The sequence below is a fragment of the Diuraphis noxia genome, unplaced genomic scaffold, assembly GCF_037042655.1.
Source record: "Diuraphis noxia isolate RWA-SAM2 unplaced genomic scaffold, SU_Dnox_SAM2 contig0005, whole genome shotgun sequence".
NCBI classification, from domain to species: domain Eukaryota; kingdom Metazoa; phylum Arthropoda; class Insecta; order Hemiptera; family Aphididae; genus Diuraphis; species Diuraphis noxia.
Window position 1 is genome coordinate 46,464,327 of NW_028301715.1, and position 26,897 is coordinate 46,491,223.

The 26,897-nt window shown below is 29.6% G+C and overlaps 1 protein-coding gene across 1 annotated transcript in view; it reads right to left on the bottom strand.

The window, feature by feature from the left end:
* Positions 1–7,564: 7,564 nt before the first annotated feature.
* LOC149055417 (uncharacterized) overlaps positions 7,565–26,897 on the bottom strand; it is a 76,220-nt gene continuing 56,887 nt past the window's right edge. The window contains exons 2-4 of the mRNA XM_089229279.1: positions 25,179–25,273; positions 15,232–15,366; positions 7,565–8,157 (exon numbers count right to left, since the gene is read on the bottom strand). Of these exons, the coding sequence (XP_089085405.1) occupies positions 8,036–8,157; positions 15,232–15,366; positions 25,179–25,273 (352 nt within the window). The 3' untranslated portion in view covers positions 7,565–8,035. The remainder of the gene's footprint in view (positions 8,158–15,231; positions 15,367–25,178; positions 25,274–26,897) is intronic.

Sequence of the window (26,897 nt, forward strand, 5' to 3'; positions counted from 1 at the left end):
CAGTCTAGGATATATTATACTATATTAATTATATTATTATAATTCAAAAAAAAAAAAATGTCGTCCGTAACTATTTAATATTATAAAATCGTGAAATCGTACGTGTTTTCTCCTTTAATTGCTTTTATTTCGAAAATCAAAATATGACCTTTCTAAACTACCAGCTCAAGAACATTACCATTCAGAAAAGATGCTACACTTATTGATACTTTTGAGCAAATTAAGAGGGAGAAAAAGTGTATACAGAATAAAAAAGAAATAAACAACATTGTAAGACCAATACATTCAATGATTCATTCAAAATACAATACAATCAAAAATCATGGCCCAAAAAAATACGTTGAAATTCTAAAAATAATATTTTGAATATATTCATCAACATTTATCAGTGGATAAAATGTGGCTTTCATTACATCTCCACAGTCCATCAACTTTTCTTCCGTTTTGAAATCTTCGGCATAATCCATTGGAAAATAATGGAAGAATGGCAACTTTTTTGGGAGAATATTCCCCTTACCAACAAACTGAGAAACACAGGATAACTCGTCAAGAAATTAAACTATCCTCCCGGCACAAAAAGAAAATAGGAAGTAACCGTCACTCGAGCCAAAATAAGCCACTCTTACTTAACCCATGTACATCTCATCAAAAAAGAACCAGCACCCATATGTGATATAACTTGCAACGTAACCTTATCAATTGAACATATCGTAATCACCTGCCCCAAATACACTGAAGCACGCAAGATACTCCAAAATCCTGCATCACTCTATCACGGTTGACGTATAACCATGTACATCATAAGTATATTTTTTCTACAAAACAAATGATGATTGTTCGATATCATTAAATAATAGTAACAAGGGTGACATAAAAATTTAGAACATAATGGATAGTAGCTGAATACACGAATCGAAAAATTTGCCTCTTAGGTAGATATATGAAATGAACCTACATTGTTTTTTTTCATTTTTTTCAATGACAAGCCACGAAAAGAGTGTAGTCCGATGTGTCAACACAATATTTTATTATACGGACAGAGAAAAATCTCGTTATTTCACGCTATAATTTAATTTTCTTTTTTTCTTTTTCATTCGCCTGATAATGAAGTATGAAATAAAACGGGTCGAGTGTATCTGACCGGCAAATAAAACACGTTGTTGTTCGGTTACGATTTCGCTCGGACGTAGCTTTAGTACATAATATAATAATAATACACACAATATAATATGTAATATTATTATAAGATAACAATAAAGATTTACGGACCGCGCAGAAACGAGAGATCGGTAGAATCCGATAGTTATAATAATAATATAACGATTTAACATCGCTGATTCATTTTATTTTTATCCATTAAAACGGATTTTCTTCTGGAAGGCTAATGGATCTTCTATCGATTGCGTCGATTGCGCCTCGTGCACCTATTCATTATAATATATATAGAGCGGTTCGATGCCCAGAGAATTTCATTCTGCTTTAGGGATGTAGGTATTTATTTTTTTTTTTTTGTAATGCGAATATAACGCGTAATATAGTGAAAAGTTTCGGTGTGGGTAATAATATATGCTTCCGGTTTTTTATTTCTTATTTTTTATTTTGGTTTTTTCTACACATCACATGCCGTCCAACTTCCAACCGGCAGCGGGCTGGATTTAGCGTACGTATTATTATATACCAACTTATAATGTACATATTATTATACATTATATATATATATATATATACTTATGGTAGGTATCTACGTAAGAGGTATATATTATATACTTACACGATATTATACATAGGTACCTATAATACACTGTTCGCGAAGTCTGCGGCGATCGATCAAAATCTTTTTGGCCGTTCCGACGGGATTTTTTTAACAGCGCAGTTTGCTATTTTATCGGCTTCTATACCTGTACAATATACGTATAATCCACACGAAGACATTCTTTCGGCCTGTGCACGGTGCCGATGCAACAATGACGGATGATCGGACGATGATACGTCGGAATAATAATAATAATAATATATGCCGTCTGAAAACACGGTGACGATAATAATAATAATAATAATAAAATGATATTTTTAATAAGTTTTGTTTATATCTATGTATGTATATGGGTTTATTTTAATATTAGTCGGTCATCGCGCTGACTTAAACGGATATAATATTTATAACGTGTACCGTTATCGCGGTATCCTTATACGATTTTGGGTTTATACTGGCTACATATGTGTTTTTCGTTATCAATTTTTTCTAATTTCTCCTTTTTAATTATAGGTGGTACGGCGGCGGTCTCTCGATTGGACACGGACATTACGGGCCTGCAACAGTGTCGAAGATCTCACCGTCATGCGTGTATAGGTACACCTATATATGCGTACGATGACGTATATGCGTATAATATCTATATATGGTTGGCGTGTGTACCTATGCGCTGTAATAGCAAAGGAAATAATAATACAATATTAAATATGTATTATCATGGACGCAAGTCGTCGTGTACAAAATCCCCCGCCGCACGTGACCATATAAGACGATTCACGCGTATATAATACTGAAATAACGTAGCATTTATAATACGCGGCGACAGGAAAGACTTTGGTATAAATATGTATGTATATATATATATATATATATACCTACAACTATATACACCTGAAAAGTACATCGTACTAGCTGGAATTTAATTTACACTCTATGTATATAATATGGTGAGTTATATAGAGGACATCGCTGCATACAATGAGTGCCGGAAGACGTATAGAGAATCTCGTGCTGTTGTTGTTTCACCTGATATTGGATACGCGAAATTCGTGAAATCCGCACGTTACAGAAAAGTTCCGAAAGCGAAACCGATGACAGCGATCCGATATCGTAATAATCAATTTCAATCCATCACTTGACCTACCTACCCACTTAAAGTCAATTAAATATTCAAACGATTTCAATAACAAATCGAATAGAATATTAACCAATTTCTTATAAAGTATATACCTATACATATATTATACCTATAGTTTTTAAATAGATTTAACGTGACAGACATGTCTCATACTAGCGGTTATGTATGCCGAATAATGATACACTGCAGCTGCAGTATAATAAGGAGTGTAGTAGGCGCCTATCGCGGTTAAAACTCAGCGATGTGAATATTGTTTAAAATCCTAGAATATGTATTTATAATATTTCAAAAATAACACTGCAGTAATTGGAACGCCGATATAAATTATTTTCCTAACTCGATAACGCTCTAATAAACATTAAATTAGGCGCCCTCGGACGAGTGGCGAGGTCATATTTTTGGATTATTATCGCGCCATGGTTAAAATCAAATCACGAAACCGATTATAATCGTAGTATGTACATCACTCGACGCTGTAGCACTCTGTACACAGTGTTTCAGTTCTATGAAAAGGTATATACACCCCCGTTTCGGCAAACGGTCAATAACTGTGTAGTGTGTACACACTGAACATAAATATGAATTGCCGTCGAAAGCGAACATTTTCTGTTGGATCCCATTGTGTGGCGTTTTTGCGACTGTAATTGTAATGCGCATTAGGAAATAAACCACAGCACACGTGTGTGTATATATGTATATATGATATATGTGCGCATTGCGTGGCTGAAATACGATTTAATTTGGAACAGCCAAGTGCAAGCCAAGGACAATGAATATTTATGGAAAATTGGTACAGTATTTCATGCGGGTTTCACGAGCAAAATTAATTTGACGCGAAAAACCGAGCTTTTATTTTCATTTTTATTTTTTATTCTTCTGTTAACAACGCTATAGTTGTAATAAAGAGGATACTTGCGACTTTTTTTTTGTCATACGAGATAATCATAATAATTGCGGTGCAGTCACGATTTTAATTTTAATTTTATGCGCTTTTCAGGGTGGTTTTTTTTTGTAAAGTTTATTTTAATTTCAACCGCTAACCTGCTGCAGTCGTAGTACTTAATCGTATATATATATATATAATATGTGTACGGTTGAAATTATTGTCATTTTCGTTTATTTTCGTTTTCGATGTGACGGCTCCATTAATGTATATATGGGTATTAACACTATTAACAGTATTAACAACGAATATTGCTTGAGCGGACAAGTAGTAGGTACATAGAATATTTTTAATTTAAACCGCTCGTCAAAATATAGTATATAATGTGATATCAAACTAGTATTTGCTGTTTACCTACTACGAAATCAAACAAATAATATCGTACAACAAATAAAATCAAAGTAAATTAATATGAATGAAGAAGAATATATAGGCAGCAAAATACTTAATGATATTGGATTGACGCCGGATTTTGTCAAGTATTTGTTGAATCTGTTCTCATTTTGTTTGGTTAACATAAAAAAATATATAGAATAAATAAAAGAGATCGCGATTGATTTAATCATAAAATGAATATAATTTTTAGATTTCTTTTTTTTTTTTTAATGTTTACAAAAATATTTTATGCCATATTTCTACTAATTTTAATAGTGATATAATTTTTTACCTATGGCAACCGCTTATATAAAGTATACAAATTATAAAATATTTGATTATTATGAAACAAACTAAATCTGAATGTGAGCTACGCGGCTATGCCCTATAGCACAACTTAAAAAGATTCTCAATGAATATTTATTGAAAATGGTCCAGCAGTTTTTGAAACTATAGACGATAAACATTCGTTTTCATTTTTAATATGTATAAATAACGTTTTATAATAATACATCCAATAATATGTGCACGTCGTGCACGAGTAACTTTTTCATTTTTTAATCTAGTCATAGTACCTATTTAAATGTATAAAACGGGGTGAATAGGAACGATGGTGTGAATAGAAACAAAATCAGGAAAGTTATTACTTCGACGTCTCCCCGACTGAATATTCGTTTTATCAAAATGAAACCTTCACTAAATCGAAAACACATTAGTACGAAATTTGATGTTCTCTAAACGTTCCGTTTATTTCTACCGTCATATACGGATAAAAATTGATAAGCAACAACTGATAATAGTCCTAATAATTTATTACGTACATCACATACTCTATGGTACATAAACGGTTCTTGTTAACATGGAAATATTTTAAAAAATTTCATTTTTCTTGTTTTTATTTATTTAAAATATTGTCAAGTCTTATAAATCGTAAGTATTAATTAATAAAATTAATTTATCAATTTAATATATAGGTTAAACTGAATTTTGCCATTTTAGGGGTGAATAGAAACATAGTAACAAATGTTTATTAAAAAAAAAAAATATTTCTAAATAATGTTATATGTATAATATGTTTATTATTACCTGACACAGGAGGAACCTTGTTCCTACCTACTAACTTTGTTATTTATTTTTAAACATTTAAACCAAGAAAGCATGTTCATTTTAATTTTGAAAATTGTCTTTTATTATATTCTATTTTTTTTTTTTTTATATTAAAATATTTGAATTAAAAAATAAAAAATATTTTTAAATCAGAAATTTTGTTCTCTATATTTTTAAAAATCTACATATTTGTTTCCATCTATCCTTCAGTTGGTAAAATAGAAAAATACACGAAAAAACTATAAATGTTTCTATTGACACCATTTTTCGGGGGAATAGAAACAAAGCACTTAAAAAAATATAATATAAAAAAATTTGTTGGACAAAAAAAGGTTAGGTATAGTACATACTTAAAGTGCTCAATGAGACCTATATTTGATGTATTGATCATTTATAAAGCCCAAATAGAAAAGTTTTTATGATACTTCAAAGTTCAAAAGTGTTTCTATTCACCCCGTTTTAGGTAGTTTTAATTTTATGAGTCAACTAATCATTCGTCGAATTAATGTAGTTGTGTAAAATTAACACTTAACGAAGGACATTTATTTTAATATTCTTGTAAAATATTAATATAATATAGACATATTATATGTATTCTGTGTAAATCAGAATATTATAATAAAACTTATTTTTCTGAACATTTTATCAACACAATAATATCACATGCACATGCAATCAAAACGATTTGTTTGAATATAATACCGTCTCTCGCGAACACGGTCTTTTGACGGTTTTGCAAAACGATTTTATAAATCAATGTTTCTGTTAAGTACTTACCAATATTGTTTTGTATTCATAATAATAAATTGTCATACTGTGATTATCTTTGACTTTTGCCAATTTAATTTTTAACGCAAATTATTAAGGAGTCTTTTTTACTGTAATTTGTACATTCTACATATTATTTTGTAGGTAACACATATAATAATCAATAATGATTAAAATAAATTAATATAAAAGAGGAATAATTTAACTATAAATGTTTATTGTATTTAAATTAGGAAAAATATGTATTGGTTATTGTATACATTTGCTTGATATTCTCAGAAACGAATATTAGCAAAAATGTTTTTCTACTAAGACTTTTATTTTTATTTTCTTATGAATTTGATTGTTTACGGTGTAGTTTATTAAAAATTAAAATTTTAAATATTTTATCTCAAAAAATCCTTAGGATATTACGAATAAATTTTACACACGTTATCTTATATTGTACAATTAAAAATATTGCACACATTAAAAACGCGAAACGATCATTTGAAATAAGACGCTTTCAAATTACGCATATTTCAAAAGATGAGCGAAAACTTTCGATTTTATAGCTATAGTCTTATGCGATATGCGTAACTCGAGCAACTGGCACTTAAATTTTATTGGTGAAATAATAGAATGGTCCTCGGTTTGCAGTAGTGAAAAAAAGCAAAATAAATTTCTTAAAACGATCGAATAACAGTAAGTTTAATCTCATATATAGAAGTACTAATTTTAGACGGCGCTTTGGCCTTCGGATAAGTGTTATGTTCAATTTTGACCATACGATATTGGAAGCCTGATCAGAACAAATACCGTTAAAACTTAAAGTCTATCCTAAACTTTTAGTGTTTTTGCATGGCGATAAAATTTTATGTGTTTGCACAAATTGCACAATTATACCTATATACTATATTCCTAAGTTGAATTGTTATTTTCCAAAGTAAGTATCGTTTCTGTTTCAATTAAAGTGTTTTTTTTTTTTATATAATAATGTCACACTTTTCCTAGTTGAATAACTAAAATTTAATTTTAAACTATCTAAGTTTAGTATACCAATTCAGTATTGATTAGTTTCAGATCACAACTATAATATAATACGAGTAGGTATATATACTAATATAATTTACATAATAAATTATTTATTGGATTTTTAACTAATAATATAATACACATTTTATCTTAATTAATGTAAATCGTTGTCCTACAATCTCTAAACATATATATTATGATATTTTCAAATATTGGTCACAGTTTATTGGTTTTACAGTTGAAATTCGATTTTTAAAAATATGAATTTTAATAATAGTTATAAAATATATGCCACTTCGCCAGCCTATTTATAATAGTTACACACACATCGTCTTAGCAACTTTCACTCGAATGGTAGAGCCAAACCATAGTCCATTGGGGTTGCCTCGTTAAAACAGTTTAGGCAACAAGGAGTTGGCGGTGTTTAGACTGACTTAAATATAGGTCTAAAGAAATAAAAACTCGGTGACACGAAGACGTCATTTATAATTTGAATTTCTGATTCATGTAGCAATATTTTTATCATACAAACATCAAAATGTATTATACTGTCCACGTACGGTTAATTCTGACTTATGTCTTGCAGAGAAAAGTTTTAGGTTTGTTTTTGACATTTAAAGTGTTATTTAAAATTTTTTTTATTATAAAACAAAAATAAGTAGTTAAAATAGAAGGGAGAAATTATATTGCCATTTTTCTATAGAACATAGGTATTTGAGTGAACCTTATATCGTCATCAAGTAAGTCACAGTTAATTTGTTAAATTTGAATTCAATGATGAATCAATGGATACGAAAAACGATTATGAGCGATAGCCTGTCTGCAGCCTACTTTGTTACTTACTAAATAACGTAATATTATGTGCCTCAGTTGGACAGTCTAACAAAATGTGTGCGATAATTCATACAAATCGCGACCGCTATATTGTCGGGTAAAATCAGATCAATCGACCAATTGCTGCAGAATGTCTCGACTCCATTTCGTGTTTTGTTAGATCGTATATAATGTGTGTATACGCGTGGGATAAAAGTTTCCAATCGACAGACGACCGATGAAAATCTAAAAAAAAAAAACTAATAATAATAATAATAATAATGACCCGTAAAGACTTGCGTTTACATTCCAAACGGTGGCGGCAACGGCCGTTGCCGACTATCGATATGATACAACAACGGTCGGGTATATTATATAAAATATAAGAACACAAAAAATGTAACTATGCGTTAATAAGTCCGGGTGGTTCGAATGCATTCCTGCTGCAACGGGACGATGACGGCGGCGGGCCAGCTCAGTATATGTAATCCACTGTAGTTTATATACCTACATCATATTGTGTACATAAAGGAACGATAAAAATTCAAACGTAGACCGCGGTTAATGCGCTCGTAAACGCATATAATATGTTTATATACACAACGATCGACGGGTAAAAGAACGTATAATACCTTCACAAAGTGCATACACACACACACACTCATCACTCGATTCCTAATTTTTTTTTCCGGTTGCACCGCCGACTACCTGGCGAGTAATTATATTAATTAACTAACCGCCGTCTAAATATACATATATATTTTACGTGTGTTGTGTGTATATAGGTATAATTATAGTGTATTATTTTTTTTATCGGACGATTAAAAATATATCGCACGCACGCGCGCGCGTTCATATCCTCATCTAAATAATATGTTTGTCTGAGTGTGTCGCGTTGTTTTCGATAAATTTAGGCACTGCTGCAGAGGGAAAATAGAAGTCTCGTCGTGCCCCCCGGGTCCAATGGTGTGTATATATGTATATTGTGTACATTATACTACCGGTAGGATCGTACAAGCCCGAAACTTATATTATATACAGTTTCGCCCGCTATAATTACGATCCATTAGGCCGTCGAGCTGCATTATAATATTATTCAGAACACCGTCGCGCCACCCGACCGCGAGTGCAGTATATTATTATTATGTATATAGAACTATAAACGTCATTGTATACACCGTGGAGGTATACAGTCGCCCGCGGGGACTTTTCCTCCACAGCCCTATACCACCGAGTGCGTCGCCATATTAACCGTTGATCTACCGCCCGTTCGCCATCACGTGCTCCGAAGCGTTAATGTGCAGGTCGATGGAGAGGGCTATTGAAGGGACATCGCAGAGATTTTGAAGCCGAGACCGGACCGATAAAATTGCGTATATAATATTATATCGTTCCAGACGAATCACTATAGTTTTCGTATATCGCGTGCGCTTGCCGTGATCACGGTATAGTAATAATAATTATTATTTCGTGGGTATTAATTATTGTTATCACTATTATTATTAATGGCTAGTACACGATCATATCAATAGCTCGTGCAAGTCGCAACACGATCGCGACGATGACCCTAACCCGGTAAAAATTGATTTCATCCGACTACGTTGGTATAATATGATGGCTGCAGATTAATATAACATCGATCTACCCATAAAAATAAAATGTCGACGTTTCTTAGCCGTCATACGGTCTTAAATTTAAAAAAAAAAATATTATATGTATATATAAATTTTTATGTGGAAAAAAAACGATGAACACTAAATACCGTGTTGGCGAAGGCGTTTAAGTCACTAAACCAGAAACATATGATGGCTGGTGTACCTGATGTACAGGCGTACTATAGCGTTTTTGGTGACGCGTATAGGCGCAAGTGTCGAATAGAATAATCTACATAAATCGTTCGATCCACGGCCGTCGTTTTGGCCGCTGCACGCCCGAAATAGTTCAGAGCAGCTCTATATAATAATATAAAATATAACACAATATGATATATCGGATTACATGCACGCCCCGCAGTTCTACAGGCGGCAATAATTGCACCTTGTCAATAAAGAAAACAAAAATAATTACGACTGTGGACGTCAATGACTCGAGGGCGTTCCAGTTTTGCTTTCGACTGCCATGCAACTATATACGGTTATAATACGATGGTATATGTGCTCTGTTTACACAATACAAATCAAAAAAAAACAACGATATAATAATATTGTATAAACTATATAAGATCACGACGGCAGTACTAGGCTACAGCCCTCCCCCCCCCCCACCACTACATAGGTTGATATTCACGAAAAATTACAAGACAAAGCTGCGTAGAGTATAATATGCGGAATTACAATATGTGCGGATAGTGCAGAGTTCTATAACGAATAAAATGTTATCGACTGCTTAATTAGAAAAATCCTCCGCCCGCCGCAATAATAAATAATTAATTTCTACATTATATTAGATCAACTTGACCAGAAGACAACACGTATATAGTTGTAATGTTCTGCAATCGTGTTTTATACTCGCATAATATTATACCGGCAATAACTTAAGATTTTAAAAAAGAAACGTAAAGCGAGCGCAGTGAATAGAATGACCATCGTAAAAATGACAAATTTGATATTATATATTATTATAATGTGTATCATTAAATACAACAACGTTTTAATTAAACTCGAAACGATTAGTTATATTATATAATTGTATGTTTGCTCGATAAATATAGTACAGTGAAAAAGCTAATAATTAATTTCTTATCTACCTTAATAATATAGTTGATAAATAAAGTTTTGGAGAAAGTAATATTTCGAACTGAAAGTATATTTCGTTTTTCTGTTCTGGGACGTTGAATAACTTGTTATTATTTATTTTTTCTTATTAACTGTTGAACGTGTCAAAATTAATTTACGAAGGCATATTTAGATTTCAGAGAACTAGTAACTCCGAATATATTATCATTAAATATTATGCCGAAATGTCGACCGATTTATATTTAATTGAATTGGTAATTTTAATATTTCAAATTTAATTGCAGTATTCTTAAAATGTACTCATATTATTGTATTTTTAAAATAAATTAAAAGGTATAATACCATCATCGATTTATGTAATATTTATATAATTATGTGTTAAGCAAAAATGAAACAATATTACGTAAGTACGTCGTACTATACAGTCGAGCAATATTATAATTTAGTGTTTACGTAGATCTTTCAAGAGAATCCAAAAAATTAATTTTTTCTTATATCTTTTACTGTAAATATAAAATCTGCAATAATGTTTACGATAGGAATATTTGGGGAAAGATGAGAATGAAAAAAAGAAAAAAAGCTTGAAAAATGAGTATTTTTGGATTCAATGTAAATTTAAAACTAAACGATAATAATCATTTTTTAATAGCCCACAAACAAAAATTACATTAAAATAAATGTTTTCATTCATTTTCGAAATTAATTTTTTCCACATTATTAACCTACTAAAATTAAAAATAATTATATTATTATTAATATGGTTTAAATTATTTAATTAGTATAGGTATATAAATATAAGTATTATAATATGTAGGTTCGTTGAAAATCCATTGAATAATATTATGATAACTTATTATCAGCTGAAAAGCTAATAATTGATCGATACAAATATGTTACAATTTTATTCGACAATTTAATAAAGATTTAGAACTATTAATCTTTTACAAACTGATGATCATTTTATGTCACATAATTCAAGATAGACACTATATTATGAATAATCATTACATTTTTATATCAATGTTTTTTTCTACATTATTTCTGGAAAATATTTCTTATTTTATCAGTACAATCAATTTAATACTATTTAAAATGTTTGATGACATTTGTGCATACATAGGTACGTTAGTTCTATGGCTAATAACATAATAATATGCAATGACTTTTAATTTTTAAGCTACAAGAAAATTACTTTTTTGCTATCCAACAGAAAAATTATAATACAATTTTTACTATACTATATATATTTTACTAAAGGCAAAAATAGTTTTACTATGAATCTTTTGCGGTTAAATTAATTTTATATAGTTAACTACTATCATAATAATATTTCATCACAGATTATAATTCCATCGTTTTTATTAGGTACCCACTATTGCACCGTATCTTGGCAAATATATTATTATATTAACAGTAACGGGGTTTGAAGGTCGTCTAGGGATTTCCTTTGAGTTGTGTTTCCCAAGATAATGTCTCAGACCACTGAGCAGCGATAAGGAAGAAGCACATTAATCATCAATTCGAACATTAGACAAATATTTATTAGTAAAGTTAGTTAGAATAGTAGTTTATCACAATGGTTCCCCTTTCGCCCGTAAGTAGAAATGTAAATGGCACGAATTTCGATTGTAAAAAATACACAGAAATAAGTCTTAAAACTTTATATCAATAATTTGAATATGATAAATTAAATAAATACGACTAAAATTGAATATTGTGTTATAATATTAGTATTATGTATGGTATAAAATAATAACATTGCAATACTTGACTTTCACACATTTTAATGAAAAAAAATTTTGTGAATAATTAATTTATAAGAATAAAACAATATTATAAAGGAATTACTATTAGTCATATCAAAAAAAAAAGTAATTTTACGGACAAAGAAATTTCATATTCGATGTTCTAATAAACATATATAATGGATTATCATTTTGAAAACGGTTTTTTATTTATATCAAAATATATACTATTATACTATATTTGATGCCATGGGCAATTCGAAATGAATGTGTACCTAATAATACTACCTATATATTATATAATAATAATTATACGCACAAACAGTTTAATATTTTGAAAGCACACAATTATTATTTAAATGCGTGCATACTGTATATGAATAATTTTTTAATTAAATTCCCATAGTCGTAACCTATTGAAGCGAATTATATTTTTAAATAAAGTTTTCAATCCCATATAGTTGTGGGTATGTTATTTTTAAGCTATCGTGGCAGTCAGTATAAATAAATTGGTATGTTACATATTATATAATATAATAACATTATTTTTCATCATGAATTATAAACTTATAAAGAACGGCTACCTACTTAATACCTACATATAGTTATATGCATCGTGATTCATGATGTTATATTATGGTTGAAGACTTGAAGTATGTTACTGTAAAAAACACCTATGCAGCAATGTTGCATTTGTCACCCTATGATAATAATATACAGTCTATACAGAGTGATTCACCAACCTTGCTTGCTTACCCTCTATTATCCACTAAATAATTGCAATTGACAAGGAGGTGGAAGGGAGTTCTCATTTGAAAAACAGAAGGGCACATACAGAAGTTTGTATTGAGCACTTTTTAAGTATAATATCAAAAATCTCAAGAACTGGATCACGTCATGGTCTTATTATGTCTAAAAATCTAAATAAGTATGAGAATTTGAATAAATAAATTTATTGATTAAAAAAATGGGATGAGCATGCACGATGGATTACTCAGTACTACATTATATATGTGAAATGAAGATGGTAATATAATACATTTTTTCTGCATTTTAAGTGGTATTGGTCATTATTTCTAAACTAAAAATGAAAATCCAACACACAAAAAGAATAAAAAATGATTCCATTAGGATTAGATCATAAAAAATGTAAATAACATTGCTATTAAACCACCATCGAGTAACAGTGAACAATAGACTATATAATGTATATTAATATAACATAATACCTTGCATATATATTATGTATTTCAATATTATTTGAACTTTTAAATTACTCATATAACCCGAAATTACATTTCAATATGGCAATGATGTGTATTTATGAGTGGCATATTAAAATATAGTAACGTTATTAGTTTAAATTGTTTAATTGATAAGAATAATCCTGCAGTGACACTTAAATTTGGTTTACAAAATGAAACCAATTTAAAATTGAAAAATAAACAAATGGAACTTTTTTTAGTTGAGATAGGAACTATAATAACAAGTAGTATAAAATTAATATTTTAATAAATCAATGAAAATAAAGAGGCGATAAAATACAAAAGGACGATCTGTCCTGTGATTGTGTGAACTTTTGTCATTCCTTTAAGATGGCCAAATAATAGCAGTGTTATACGATATGATATATATTTTATGGAAAATTCAAACATAAACCAGCATACTCTAAAAACATTTTTGGCAAAGCTCAATAATGAAAAGTTTAAAGATGGCAATTTTTTAGTTTGATTTATGTTTAGTTTTCTTAAGTGCGAGGAAAAGGTTCAGATAGTATATTATCTAAAATAGAGTATCAATTAAGTTTTCAATAGAAGCGATCTCATATATAATGCTCGTAAACATTGACATTATATGCTCTGCAATAAATGAAATATAAATAAAATATAAAAATATAAATAAAAACATGAAAAAGTTTAAATAATTTAAATAAACTTTGCAACTTATTAAGTTTTAACTAACTAACTTCAGTTATGGTTCATAATAGCAACCCGCGATGATGACGTCATATTGGTGGGATACCATTGATCTATGAATTTAACTTTTAGGTCCATTTAAGTTTATATGGAACGTCTCAGAGGCGGTCATGGCTTATATCCATCACACACATACGAACGGATAGTAGTCATGGTAGGCACTTGACTAATCTGCAAACCTCTTCTCACCCACAATATTTAATGTTATTATCATTTTGGGTATAATCAATCATTTTATTTTGATGTATAACATACTTATTATCATTGTAAATGTATTATGAGTATAGCTAAATGAAGTTATCCCATCGAAATTAGTTTTTATAACTTAGTCGTAAATAAAAATTATATATATATATATATATACGTATGTGTGTTAATGTCTTTTGTATCCTGCCAGAAATGTCTAGACACACTTATGCTTATATCTTTCGTATATGAATATATTGTCGATTATGATATGGACATGTGCTGCGAAGAATATTGTCACCGTGTTGGATTCGACATCGGACATAATAATACGAGTAGGTTAGAAAATATTATTAGGTAATATGGGTTTCCATGGTGCGACTCGATCGTTTACCACCCACCTGCTACACCGCTTAGTCCATCGATTCTAAATCGGCTAATTAAGTATTAAAATAATAATAATTATTATTATTGCTAAAACAATAATAATAATACGGTAGTCGTGTACCCACGAGGGTGTTATATCTTAACGATAATATCGCGGGTGTAGATACATCATACACTATAAATATTATAATATGACAGAGAGAGTGAATAATTACAATAAAATCGACGAGATTGCTCAACCATCGTCAAAATCGCTGTCGGTTATATTATGCGTACAATGTTTAATATTACCTATAAGTACATTCGGGAGTTGAGGTCGCCGCAGAAGCGGTAGCTCGACTGTCCGTCCCCGATCTGGTTCACGGGCGAAGGTCGGCTCGATCCGCGAGGCACTCTCTAGCGCGAGTCGGCCAAAGGTCGTGCTCACTGCAACACAAAATCATTACCGTATTTTATTATTATTAAAATAATCATTATTGTAATTATTATTATTTCCATCTATTGCGCCAACATCAGCCGTTCGTCGTTCAGATAGGTACCCGCAGCGATCCGGGCAGAAACGAGCCTAATGAGCGCGCGAGTTTGTTTGTTTTTTTTTCTCCTATCCAGTTTCACTTTCCACGACTTTGGTGCCTTCACATAATATACCTACGTATATATACACAATACACTTACGACCACACTCGAGCAGCAGCAGCAGCCGCAGCACGGTATAAGGCCGGCGGTATCGGTGCCAGAGATCACTGTCGACCTAAATGAACGGCGTGATCAAACTCGTTTTAATCGCAGTTCACACCACGCCGACGAGTGTTTGTGTGTGTGTGTGTGTGCGCGCGCGCTTGTATAATAAATACGAGCGATAACCGATAATGAGCGACTCCGGGGTGACGGGTGGGTTGCGTAATTTTCGCGGAGCTTTTAACAAGTTGCCGACGTCTGGTGTCCGACTATTTTTTAATATATACACACGTGACGCAACACCATTATAGAGCGCCGGTGAGCCGCAGACAGGCGGAGGTGTATAACACGTCATTTAGGTATTATATCGATACACAAAAATAATAATAATAATATTACAATATGTACATGCGGGTGTTATACAAACGGTGTAAGCGGTGACGTGATGACAGACGCGCGGCCCCTGAACATTATAATAATATTCCTTTTATTTTTCGCGTAATGAGAACCGTTTCATTAACGCATCGCACTATGCAGCACACTCAGCCCACCACTGCACACGTGCGATAAACTTACTATTCTAATATAGCGTAATGTGCAACGTTTGCACGCGGTATAGGTAGGTGCGTGGAAAACATGTTGTGCCAACGTTGCAGCGTCGTATAATCGAGAGTTCACCAATTGCGCTTAAAATGACCTTTTAGTATACCAATATTGCTCTTGGTCTTTTCTGGGTCGATCGACCAATGTTGCGCTCAATAAAACAAATATATTATATTAACAATATCTGTAAATTATAAATCTATACCTAATAGTACACGTACGTCATACGTATATAATTAAAATTTAATAAATAACTATTATAATATTATTCTGCATTACACCTAATATATACTTGTATAAAAATGTGTACTAATAAATAGATTTTTTCGGTCCGTAAAAAAAAAAATTATTTAGTTACATAATGAACGTCAATTATTCTTAATAGCATATACATTGAAATATAATTGAAATGTATTTATTTAAGTTTTAAACGGGTCAGGCCCATAATTACATACATAATAATAATAGCAACAACAATCGATCGTTAGATTAATATACAAAATTACAAAAAGTGAATTTAATAAATTACTATTATGATATCATTCTACATAACACATAGTACCTATAAAATTTTATGAAAATGTATAAGCAGCACAATTATTGGTATACTGACCTAAGATGTAAATTTTGTTTTAGGCGCAAGTGGTCCATTCCCCTATAATCCTCGATCATAACTGATCTCAGGGGAATGTTATTTCTAGATTTACGAGTTCGCTTAATTGTCATTTATTATTTATTGAACTTTATTTGCTTTGTTTCCGTTTGTATTATGCCCACGGACTAATAGATAAAGCTGACTGATATCAAACATGGTCATCTGCAGTGGCCCCAAAATATTTGCGCACAAGAGACAATAATAGTGCGGAGGGTCGCAATGGGCATCATTTAACAGATTACAAGTTTGCAACGAAATCTGTATAAAAACACGGGCCAAGGCAATGTTACAAATGTGTCGTAAAAATAAAACCACAATTAGTGCTAAAAAAATGTCAAATCCGATGTTATTGATAACAAAGGAAACATCGATGTCCGTATTCCAGTCACCTGCCCACACCGTATCGACAAAAATCCATATTAATATCTTAGTCTGGATACAGGTACTCTATCGCATTGGCCTAACACACGCGTAGATATAAATTGCCGAACCCGATCAAATCCAATTTGAAAATTGACGAGTTGAATCATGTACAGTTACTCAAATATTGATACAGTTGGAGCCCAATGTCTCGTACCAATTTATTTTACTCATTAGAGTTTCGTCGATACGGAGATAACGAAGTCAACTTATATACTTATAAGTCGTTTGTATTGACGAGATAATATCAAAGGTATGAAAATTATCAGAAAAATACATAAATCGGTTACGCGTCTAATTCTATAGATATTTTATTCTTCAAACACGACAAAATATCAAAATTTTATAAAAATTGAAAAATATAGTTAAATTTTTTGAAATGTTTGTCTTAAGATTATAAGATTATAATATTTATGAATTCCGTAAACAGAACAAAAAATTAAGGAACTGAAAAATAAATCTCCATCTTAGAACAAAATTAGCTCTTTATAGGATAAAAGTCGGTATAAAAAAGAAAATGTTTATGTAATCTGTAGTACGGTACACACTTGTTACACCAAATCAATAAATTTATATATCAATAAATAGATTTAAATTCTCAGTATTTTTGTTGTAAATTTATAGATTACAATGATAATAAATACAAAAAAATAAACTAAGTATGATTTAAATTAATAACTGTGTGATGGTTGATTCCTAACTCTAATTATTACTTTCTAATGGATACAAAATATAATGATTGGAACCGTTGAATTTAATATATTTTATATTATTCAAATTAATTTTGTTGAATAAAATTAAGAATATAATATTTATAGAGTTATGAAACCTGACATAATATTAATACGATCAGAAAAAAACGCTGCAGATAAAATTGGCACTATAACTATATACATGCAGGTCGTAGGTATTGGTACATTCAAAATACCTTCAAAAGTTAATATAGACACTCATATCGTCAGACGTTAAAATTCTATTCGAAATAACTTTTAACCATATTTGTTTTTCAAAAGTACGCGATTCATGTTCTACATAATTCATAGAAAATGCCTGATGGATATGCTAATAGAAATTATTGAACATATTAAACGCATACAATTCAATACATAATATATAATTTAATATTATTTTGTGTTGCGTCGAATTTGCTGTCATCGATTGTTCTGTTGTTCAAATGTTCTCGCAACAATATTGAGCATTGTAATACACAACCTATATATATTAATATGCTCATTACACCATGAATTTCAAAGACCAAAATTATAATGGGAATTCATTTTATGAACGCCGACACTTCGACGGGATGGACGCGCACAATTTTTTGATAAAACCTCTATTAATAATAGGTATAGTACAAAAACATGTGCACCCAATTATTAATAAACTATATACGTATCCGACATATCCGACGAAACTAATGACAAAATCATTGTTTTAGCGATTTCGACTAGGCGATGGCGAATAAGCCAGTCCGTCAGTCGCTCATCAGTAGGACATATTGTTCTATTAAATATGATATATAGATTACATATTATATTTTGTCCGATTAATATTCTCACTCGAAAAGGTTGAAAATATAAAATTACTTTGTAAAAATAAATAAGACTGACAACGCAATTCTCCTATTGCAAATAACCTATCAGTCACATAGGATCAGCAAAACTTCGACTTCTCCGCATCTTTCTTTCATGTACCGGACTGCAGTTGGTGTGATGGGTAGGTAGGTACTATATATATTAGGATGGTCCTTATTTATATGTGAAAAAAAAATATTAATTTTTTTAATATCTTATCCTCCAACTTTGTTCTTTACTATGAGTAAGTAATTTATAATAAATTTGGTCGTGATTACTCAACTCCTTTACGTGCCACAAAAGGGTTGAAAAATTCCAAAACAGGGTTGACACGTCATTTTTAAGTTTAATTTAAAAATAAAATAATAACATTTTATAAGTATATAAGTTAAATTGCAAGATTGTATTGAAATTATAATAACCATATTTTGCTTCAATAGTAGAATTTATATACTATTTAGATAAATTGTAATCAGTTTTTAGGTAAAAAAGATATTACGTAATTTTCGTTATTTGTTGTCCAAATTTACGTATTTTATTGGTTTAAAGCTCCCTGTGCTGTATCAGCTCCTGTAAACGATTTAAATTTACTAAAAGAACTGTCAATGTACTCTGCAGATAAAGCTGTATCGAAAACAGGAATTACAGCCTTTTTACGTCATCAGTGGTATTTATCAGACTTGCTGGTATATTTTTCATTTTTTGATCAAAATGTTTCATATCAAATTAAAAAAAAAATGGTCACAGCATTAAGTTATAAAAGCTCAGAAGATTATAAAAATCGAATTAAAATTGATACTGTAGATTTAAATTTTACCCAGAAAACTGTTGCTGACTTTATTAATCATAAATCAATTAATTTTTTTAATATATTAAAGATACCAACTGAGCTCCTTAAGTCTGATCCTGAAAAATGGAAAAATATGCCAGATTATCAATTAGGATTAAGTGTGGTTAGATGTATGCAAGTTGTCAATGACTTTGCTGAAAGAGGAGTGGCTGTAATTCAAAATTATAATTCGATTCTTACAAAACATGAAAATCAAAAACAATTCCTTTTACAAGTCATTGAAAGTCACAGAAAGAGATTCCCTGATGCTCGAAAATCAACCATCATATCAGACGAAATTTATTCAAAATAATTTTAGTACTCAAATTATTCAATATTTGTACGTAATTTCATTTTAATTTAAATCAACAAATGTATAATAAATATATGTATGTATGTATATTATACATAGTACACGAAACTCGCGCGTTTTATGAATTTCCGTCGGATTGACGTATCTTTTTATTGATATATGAAATCTTTATTTCACCCGAGCAATGTCCGCCGGTATATTATATGGATACCTATATATATATATATATATACATAGGTAACTCCGCGTCTAATCTAGAAATTGGAATTGCGGCAACGATTCTTTTTTACGATTCCGCGGGCCGTAAAAATGCATAACCTAGTTCCACCATCTCTATCTCTGTTTCTCTCTCTCTCTTTCGTTTTTATGACGGAAAACGAAAATATTTTTATGTACGAAAACTCATCCGGACGGACGGCTACAGACAAATAATATTAGATTCCTGCGAGGTTAGCAATAAAAAAAAAAATTGCCACGTCTTATCAAATATTTAGACGTTTTCCGAAACGTAAGTATAAGTTTATAGTCGGGTACACCTATATACCTATATATCGTGACATCTGTACGCGAATACGTGCGCCAAAACTACAAAATTAAACCAATAAATGCATTCGTTATTATATGGTTAGGTTTAGTAATTTTCTATATCACATTATATTATATACCACGCTTCTCCGCGGTATCATCGCTTTTACGCCAATATATCTATATAGGTCATGTTGCCGTTCGATTAGTAAATTGTTTATATATTACTGCTTTATTATAAACTATACTGTCTCTCGGGTGTACCATGGCACTGGCAAAAGTGAAACGAAGCCGAGTACGAAAACAAATACAATAGTATCGAAAGTCTCTTATATTATACTCGTATGTCGCACTAAGCTCCAGCTCTATACATCACGGCGAACTACATTAATAATTTTCATTACCACAAACAAAACGTTCGAAGTCGTTATAATATTTACGTAACTATTTAATAAAGATAATACACATGCAAATATTATCATATTACGGTATTATTCATTAAAGTCGTGATTTTATTAAAATATTGAAATTGAATCAACGTGAAATATTATTATTATTACTTTTATGAGAAATTTATCAAAAAAAAAAAAAAAAAATGTGTTTGATTAAATACATTGTACTTAACTATTTACATTGTATCTACAACACCAAAAACAAAATAAGTATGGTTACTTAGTTTTTATAGACAGCTCTTTTGTGCCGAAAGTACAATTGCGATATGCACTTAACTGCAGTGATAATAGTATTAAATCATGGTTTGAAAATAAACAATTTTTATTATTATTAAGAAAATAATATAATTATTAAGAAAATCTTTTAGTCGAAAATATTAAATTATTAACAAACTAGGAAATTCAATTTTATTCCCTGATAAAAATATGAAAATGTTTACATAATTGTTAATTATCAAACCATTATAATCTTTTTATGAATAATCAAATACATTTGGCCCAAAAAAGCTGTCTATAAAATTGTATGACTTATTATTTTGGTACAGGAGGGAATATTACAACCACTAATCTCGGAGAGTTGGATTAAACCGAATTTAATAACCCACTATTATAATCAATTGTATAACTGTATTCGTTATATATGTATTTTGAATAAATTAAGCCTTTTGCTTTTGGTATAAAGTCAAGAGTTTCGAAACTGTAAAAACAGAACCAATTGAGTAATTTTCAAGTCATTAAAGCATTTATGTTTACTTCAAAATAATACAATTGTATTAATTTTATTTTAGGAATGAATTGATTTTGTAATTTCATTTACTATTCAATGAATTCACAAAACAATGTTCTGATAACCATAGACTACTATATTTAATCTACGCGTGGTGTAGTTAAGTAATAATAATAACCATGTCGAAATAATTTCAGTATTAATGGAATTTCAGTACAAGTAAAAATAATAAAATATATAATTAATTACAAACAGTGAGCTTATAATATTCAGTTACACCTACAAAATATATATCATATTTCGTATTTCAATATTTATTTTGTAGCTATATAGTAACTCGTATAGATTAACTATTTTTAATCAATTATTCAAATAAAAAAGCTGTGCGAATTTTAAATTCAAAACGGTTGATTACAAGTACCAATACCAAATAATTGTTAAATTTTATTTTATAATAAAACAACTATGAAACGTAATTTTTTCAAATATTTTTTATGCTCAATACTACATTCATTAATATTACTTCAACAATGAAATTATATAAATATCAAATTAAAATAAATATATGTTTCAGATGAAGTGTATAATTGTGTTTGAATATTTTTCGTTTGGTTGTAATGGTGTAAAATCCCGTAGAACAGTTCTTATAGTTAATTATACTGTAAATCGCATCGACAGTAAAAGGAGAAAAATAGATAGTAAAACGAGATTAATCTGAATATCAATATTTGCATAACTCTGTATATAGAATAAAAAAAACTTCTGAGACAAGACAATGCGTTTGTCTCAAACGATAAAAATGAAAACGAGTTTTTGGAAATGTGTAAATCAAACCAAAAGGTCGGAGACTACACTGGATTCACTGGATTTACATAAGTTTTTGTCATATTTAAAAAAAAAAAAGAGTAAAGTAAAATTGCGCGCCATTATATATTTCTTTTCCATTTCGCTAATAATTTGAAGTTACGCAGTACTACACACAGATAATATAATAAAAAATAAAAAAATAAATGTCACAATGATTTTCTAATAAGGAATAATGGAATACATTTCGTGCGCTGTATACTAGGCACTTATAAAGCATATTATAGTCGTATTTGTGAGAGAAATAAAAACAAATCACGCAAAACAAAACTAATATAGGTACAGGACAAATTGTATTTAAATTAAAAAATTCAATTTAAAACGGATTACATGATATCTAATAAATAGTTGTTAAATAAATTTGGTTTATTTCACAGAAGTCTTTGAATTATAATCGTTATAATGTATACTGTATAATACGGACACATAGAACAATATAGTTTAGACGACGCCTGTTCTTAGATTAAATTTAAAAGGCGTTGGATTTACCTTTTTAAGAAACGTTTTTTAAATATTAATAAACTGAAATTTTAATAAAACAATAACTAGGTGTATTAAATATTTACTGGATGTTTTCGAGAAAAAAAATTAATCACAGCAATGTTCAAATCCAAACACATGAAAATGATTTTAAAAATGTAATTAACATTATATGTTGTTTTATTTGTCTTTTTAATATTCAAAATTATGTCTGTGAAAAAATATTTTGTATTTTTATAGGTGTTTTATTTATTTTATGACATTAAATCTATGTAGGTACGTCTATTTACTACATACCAAAAATATATATTATATCTATATTTAGGTGTATGTGTGTGTGTGTGTATATATAATACACAGAATAACATACGATATAGTACGTTGTATCGATTTTAATATTTTGTGTTTTTTTTCCAAATAATATAATGTTTTATGGGATGCTCTATGGTTGATATAACATTGGTTGGCACGCTTACAGGACGAATATTTCAAACATAATATGCTCAATTCATATATATATATATATATATGCTGACATTTATCAGGGAATCTGACGTCTCTGAATTAAAAACATTATGTCTTGACAGTAAGCTCGGATTGTATTGCAATTTATGAGTGTTAAGAGTGCTTTATAGAATTCCGATACCCTTTATCGGCCAACGTTTTAAATTCGAACGAGCTAACAAATTTGCGTTACTTACATATAATATGTAATATATAGGTGCTGCCTACCTATATATGTACACATAACACCGATCCCCGATTGTTATAAAATAAAACGTGAAACACATATGAAACCGTTTCAAATGAAAAATCGTTAGTATAATATTATTATTTTATTATTCACTGAACGAATAAAAAAAAAAAATGAAAAACGAAGATTCGACATCTGAAGCACGAGCTACAAAAGTCATGCACATCTGTAATGTGATACGCGGTGCAAGATTTAAATATATATATATTTTTTAATTTCATCGTTTTTGTAGCAAAAATCACAACACAACAATGTTCGATATTCGCTATTCGCTTTGTACCGATAATAAAAATGCAAAAATAGTAGTTGTATACACATTACACAAACATAAAACTATTATTTACACCTCAGGTATGTCACGATTTTCGATTTTTTTTTTTTTATTGTTATTTATTTACAAAATATGATCTCAATAAATAAACATTGTAAACAAAAAAAAAAAAAAAAAATTGAAAAATCCAAAAATATAATTGAAAATAATATCGCTCGTATTATTCGATCTTTATTAGGTTGAAATAATTATAATACAACAATATCATGAATGAAGTTTCACAGAATATAATACGAAACCCAATCAACTCAAGATAATATAATTATCGTGACGACTAACAGTCATAAACAGATAATATTATCAAAGAATTTTCGTATAATTGTCATTATGAATAAACTCATCAGAAGAAGATTTTTAATTATTTAATATAATAATGTTGTACCAACGTATAATACTCCCAACGTGTCAGTTTTTGATAACATGAAAATTTTAATGTACTCAAAGCGACCATAATTTTCGTTGAAAATTAACGTATATCACAATAGCAATGTAATTATTTTTAGAAATTATCATTATTCTATGGCTCATGTGATTTTAGCTAAAGAAAGAAAATAAATAATAGTGTAGATTAAATTTTAAACGAATAAAAAATGAGTTGATTTTACAAAGATATTTTTATTATTCAATTTTTTCAGCACCAAGATTTGATAAAATAATATTCGTATTTTAAATTTGTTATCAGTCGCAGTCAAATCTAAATAAAATATTTTTTGTTAAGATCATATTTTTGCATACCTACTATCTTCCCTGTAATATAAAAGAGTAAGGTATATTTTTAGACAAAAATAAATTACTTTGTTTATACTATGCCCTACACTATATTTTTTTAAATAGTTAAATTTCGAGAACAACGATACTTAATCATCGAATGCATAATAAAAAGAAATTCATTCAATTCTTAATGATAAAAGTTTATGCGAATTAAAAATAAAACTAATAATAAAAACAATACCTTTGTATTTTTTACGTTACAATAGCTTCAAAGATTATTATTATTATTATTTTTTTTATCGTTATTGTGATTTTTAATTACCGGTCTTGTGTCTTCTGGGCGCGAATTCCTCGGAAGCCGATTCAAATCGGACAGCGTTCTTCCCCTCTACCCTGTTTACCCACAATTTGACCTCACTGCAAAAAAACGAAAACAAACAAGTAAATTAAAAAATGGAGATTAACAGTCGATATTAATTTAGAAAAGAGATCAAACGGAGTGCTTTCACTATTTATATCGAAATGCTGCACAAACGAGAACAGACATTTTGTTCGTATAGATCATACAAACTAAATACCAGAATAATAGACAAGTACTTCAGATTGTCTAAGCACTGAGGTAAAAAGAGATATTCCATATCGGTTTATAAGCTTTTTTTTTTTTTTACTTCTATAATTCATATTTTTAAAGCGCGTTTTCTTATATAGGTAATTTGAAATGACTTATTGCGACTATACTTCGTTAATCGCCTGAGCGATCCTAAACCTCCTAAGTTTTGTGATCAATTCGAGACTTTTATAAGCCTCTTCTAATATTGAACACAAAAATTCGTATACCAACTAGTGTAGCCAAGTTAATATTTTCACAAATTTTACGTTCACATTACATCCATCGTCATTCGTTTCATTTACGATATACTTTTATAGTAATATATAATCATAAGCCACTACATATATATATATATATATATATATATATATATATATATATAGTAATAACTAATAAGATTATTATTGAGCGGAACAAAAAAAATGTAAGTACTTATTGAATTGTATCATACGTTTTCAATGAGTATAATAAAAGGCCAACGACAACAATTTGTTTTCGAAAACATACAAACGATAAAAGAAACCGAAAATATAAAAATTTGCCTCGTTAAAAAAAAGAAAACGTCGAGTTTTCGATGCACCTGTCAAAAATACGAAAACCACAACTTTAAGTGTAGGTACCTATAGCCTATAGGTATAGTAACGAAGAATTTCGAAATACGAAACGGTTTTGGAGTATGATTTAATATTATTCAATCTAGATTTAACTTCATTATCTTACCTAATGTTGAAAATCAATTTCACGTCACTGCAATACGATATATCATAGTTGCCGTATGTACACTCTAGCACTCTATTACAACGTCATTCGGTCTACATAATTAAATATGCAAATATCAAATATCATATAACAAACTGGTCCCACGGTTGTCGATATCGATATTTAATTGAAATCGCTAACCCATAAACTGTTCAATTTTCACGTGTAGTGTTTAAATTTGGAATTTTATTATTATTTATATGACGTATACGAAAGAACTTTTGATTATTTCTATATCTGTATAAAAAGGTACCTGTAGGTTACCGGACATCCTTCAAATTTTGGAAGTTAAAACATGACATTAACCTGTAAAATGAATGAATTACGAGACATGACATTTTTTTATTTTACCAAATGCGGTCAATTTTAAAATGAATTTTTTTAATTTATGTAATATGCAGTGCCATCTGTTGGTGAAATACGTTCGAAAAATAATGCCAGACACGCTACATAAAGATACTTAAATTTGTGTCAACACTTAAGAATATTATTAAGCTTTGTTTTATAGTTTGCATTCTACAATAGTTGAACAATCGTTATCTATTTCAAGAACCAAATATAATATATTGATTAAATATCGAAATCTAACATGAATAATTAATGTTTATAGGAAAAATCAAATATAAATGCTATATGAAATGCCTAAATGTTACTCTTTAAGGGGGTTGAATG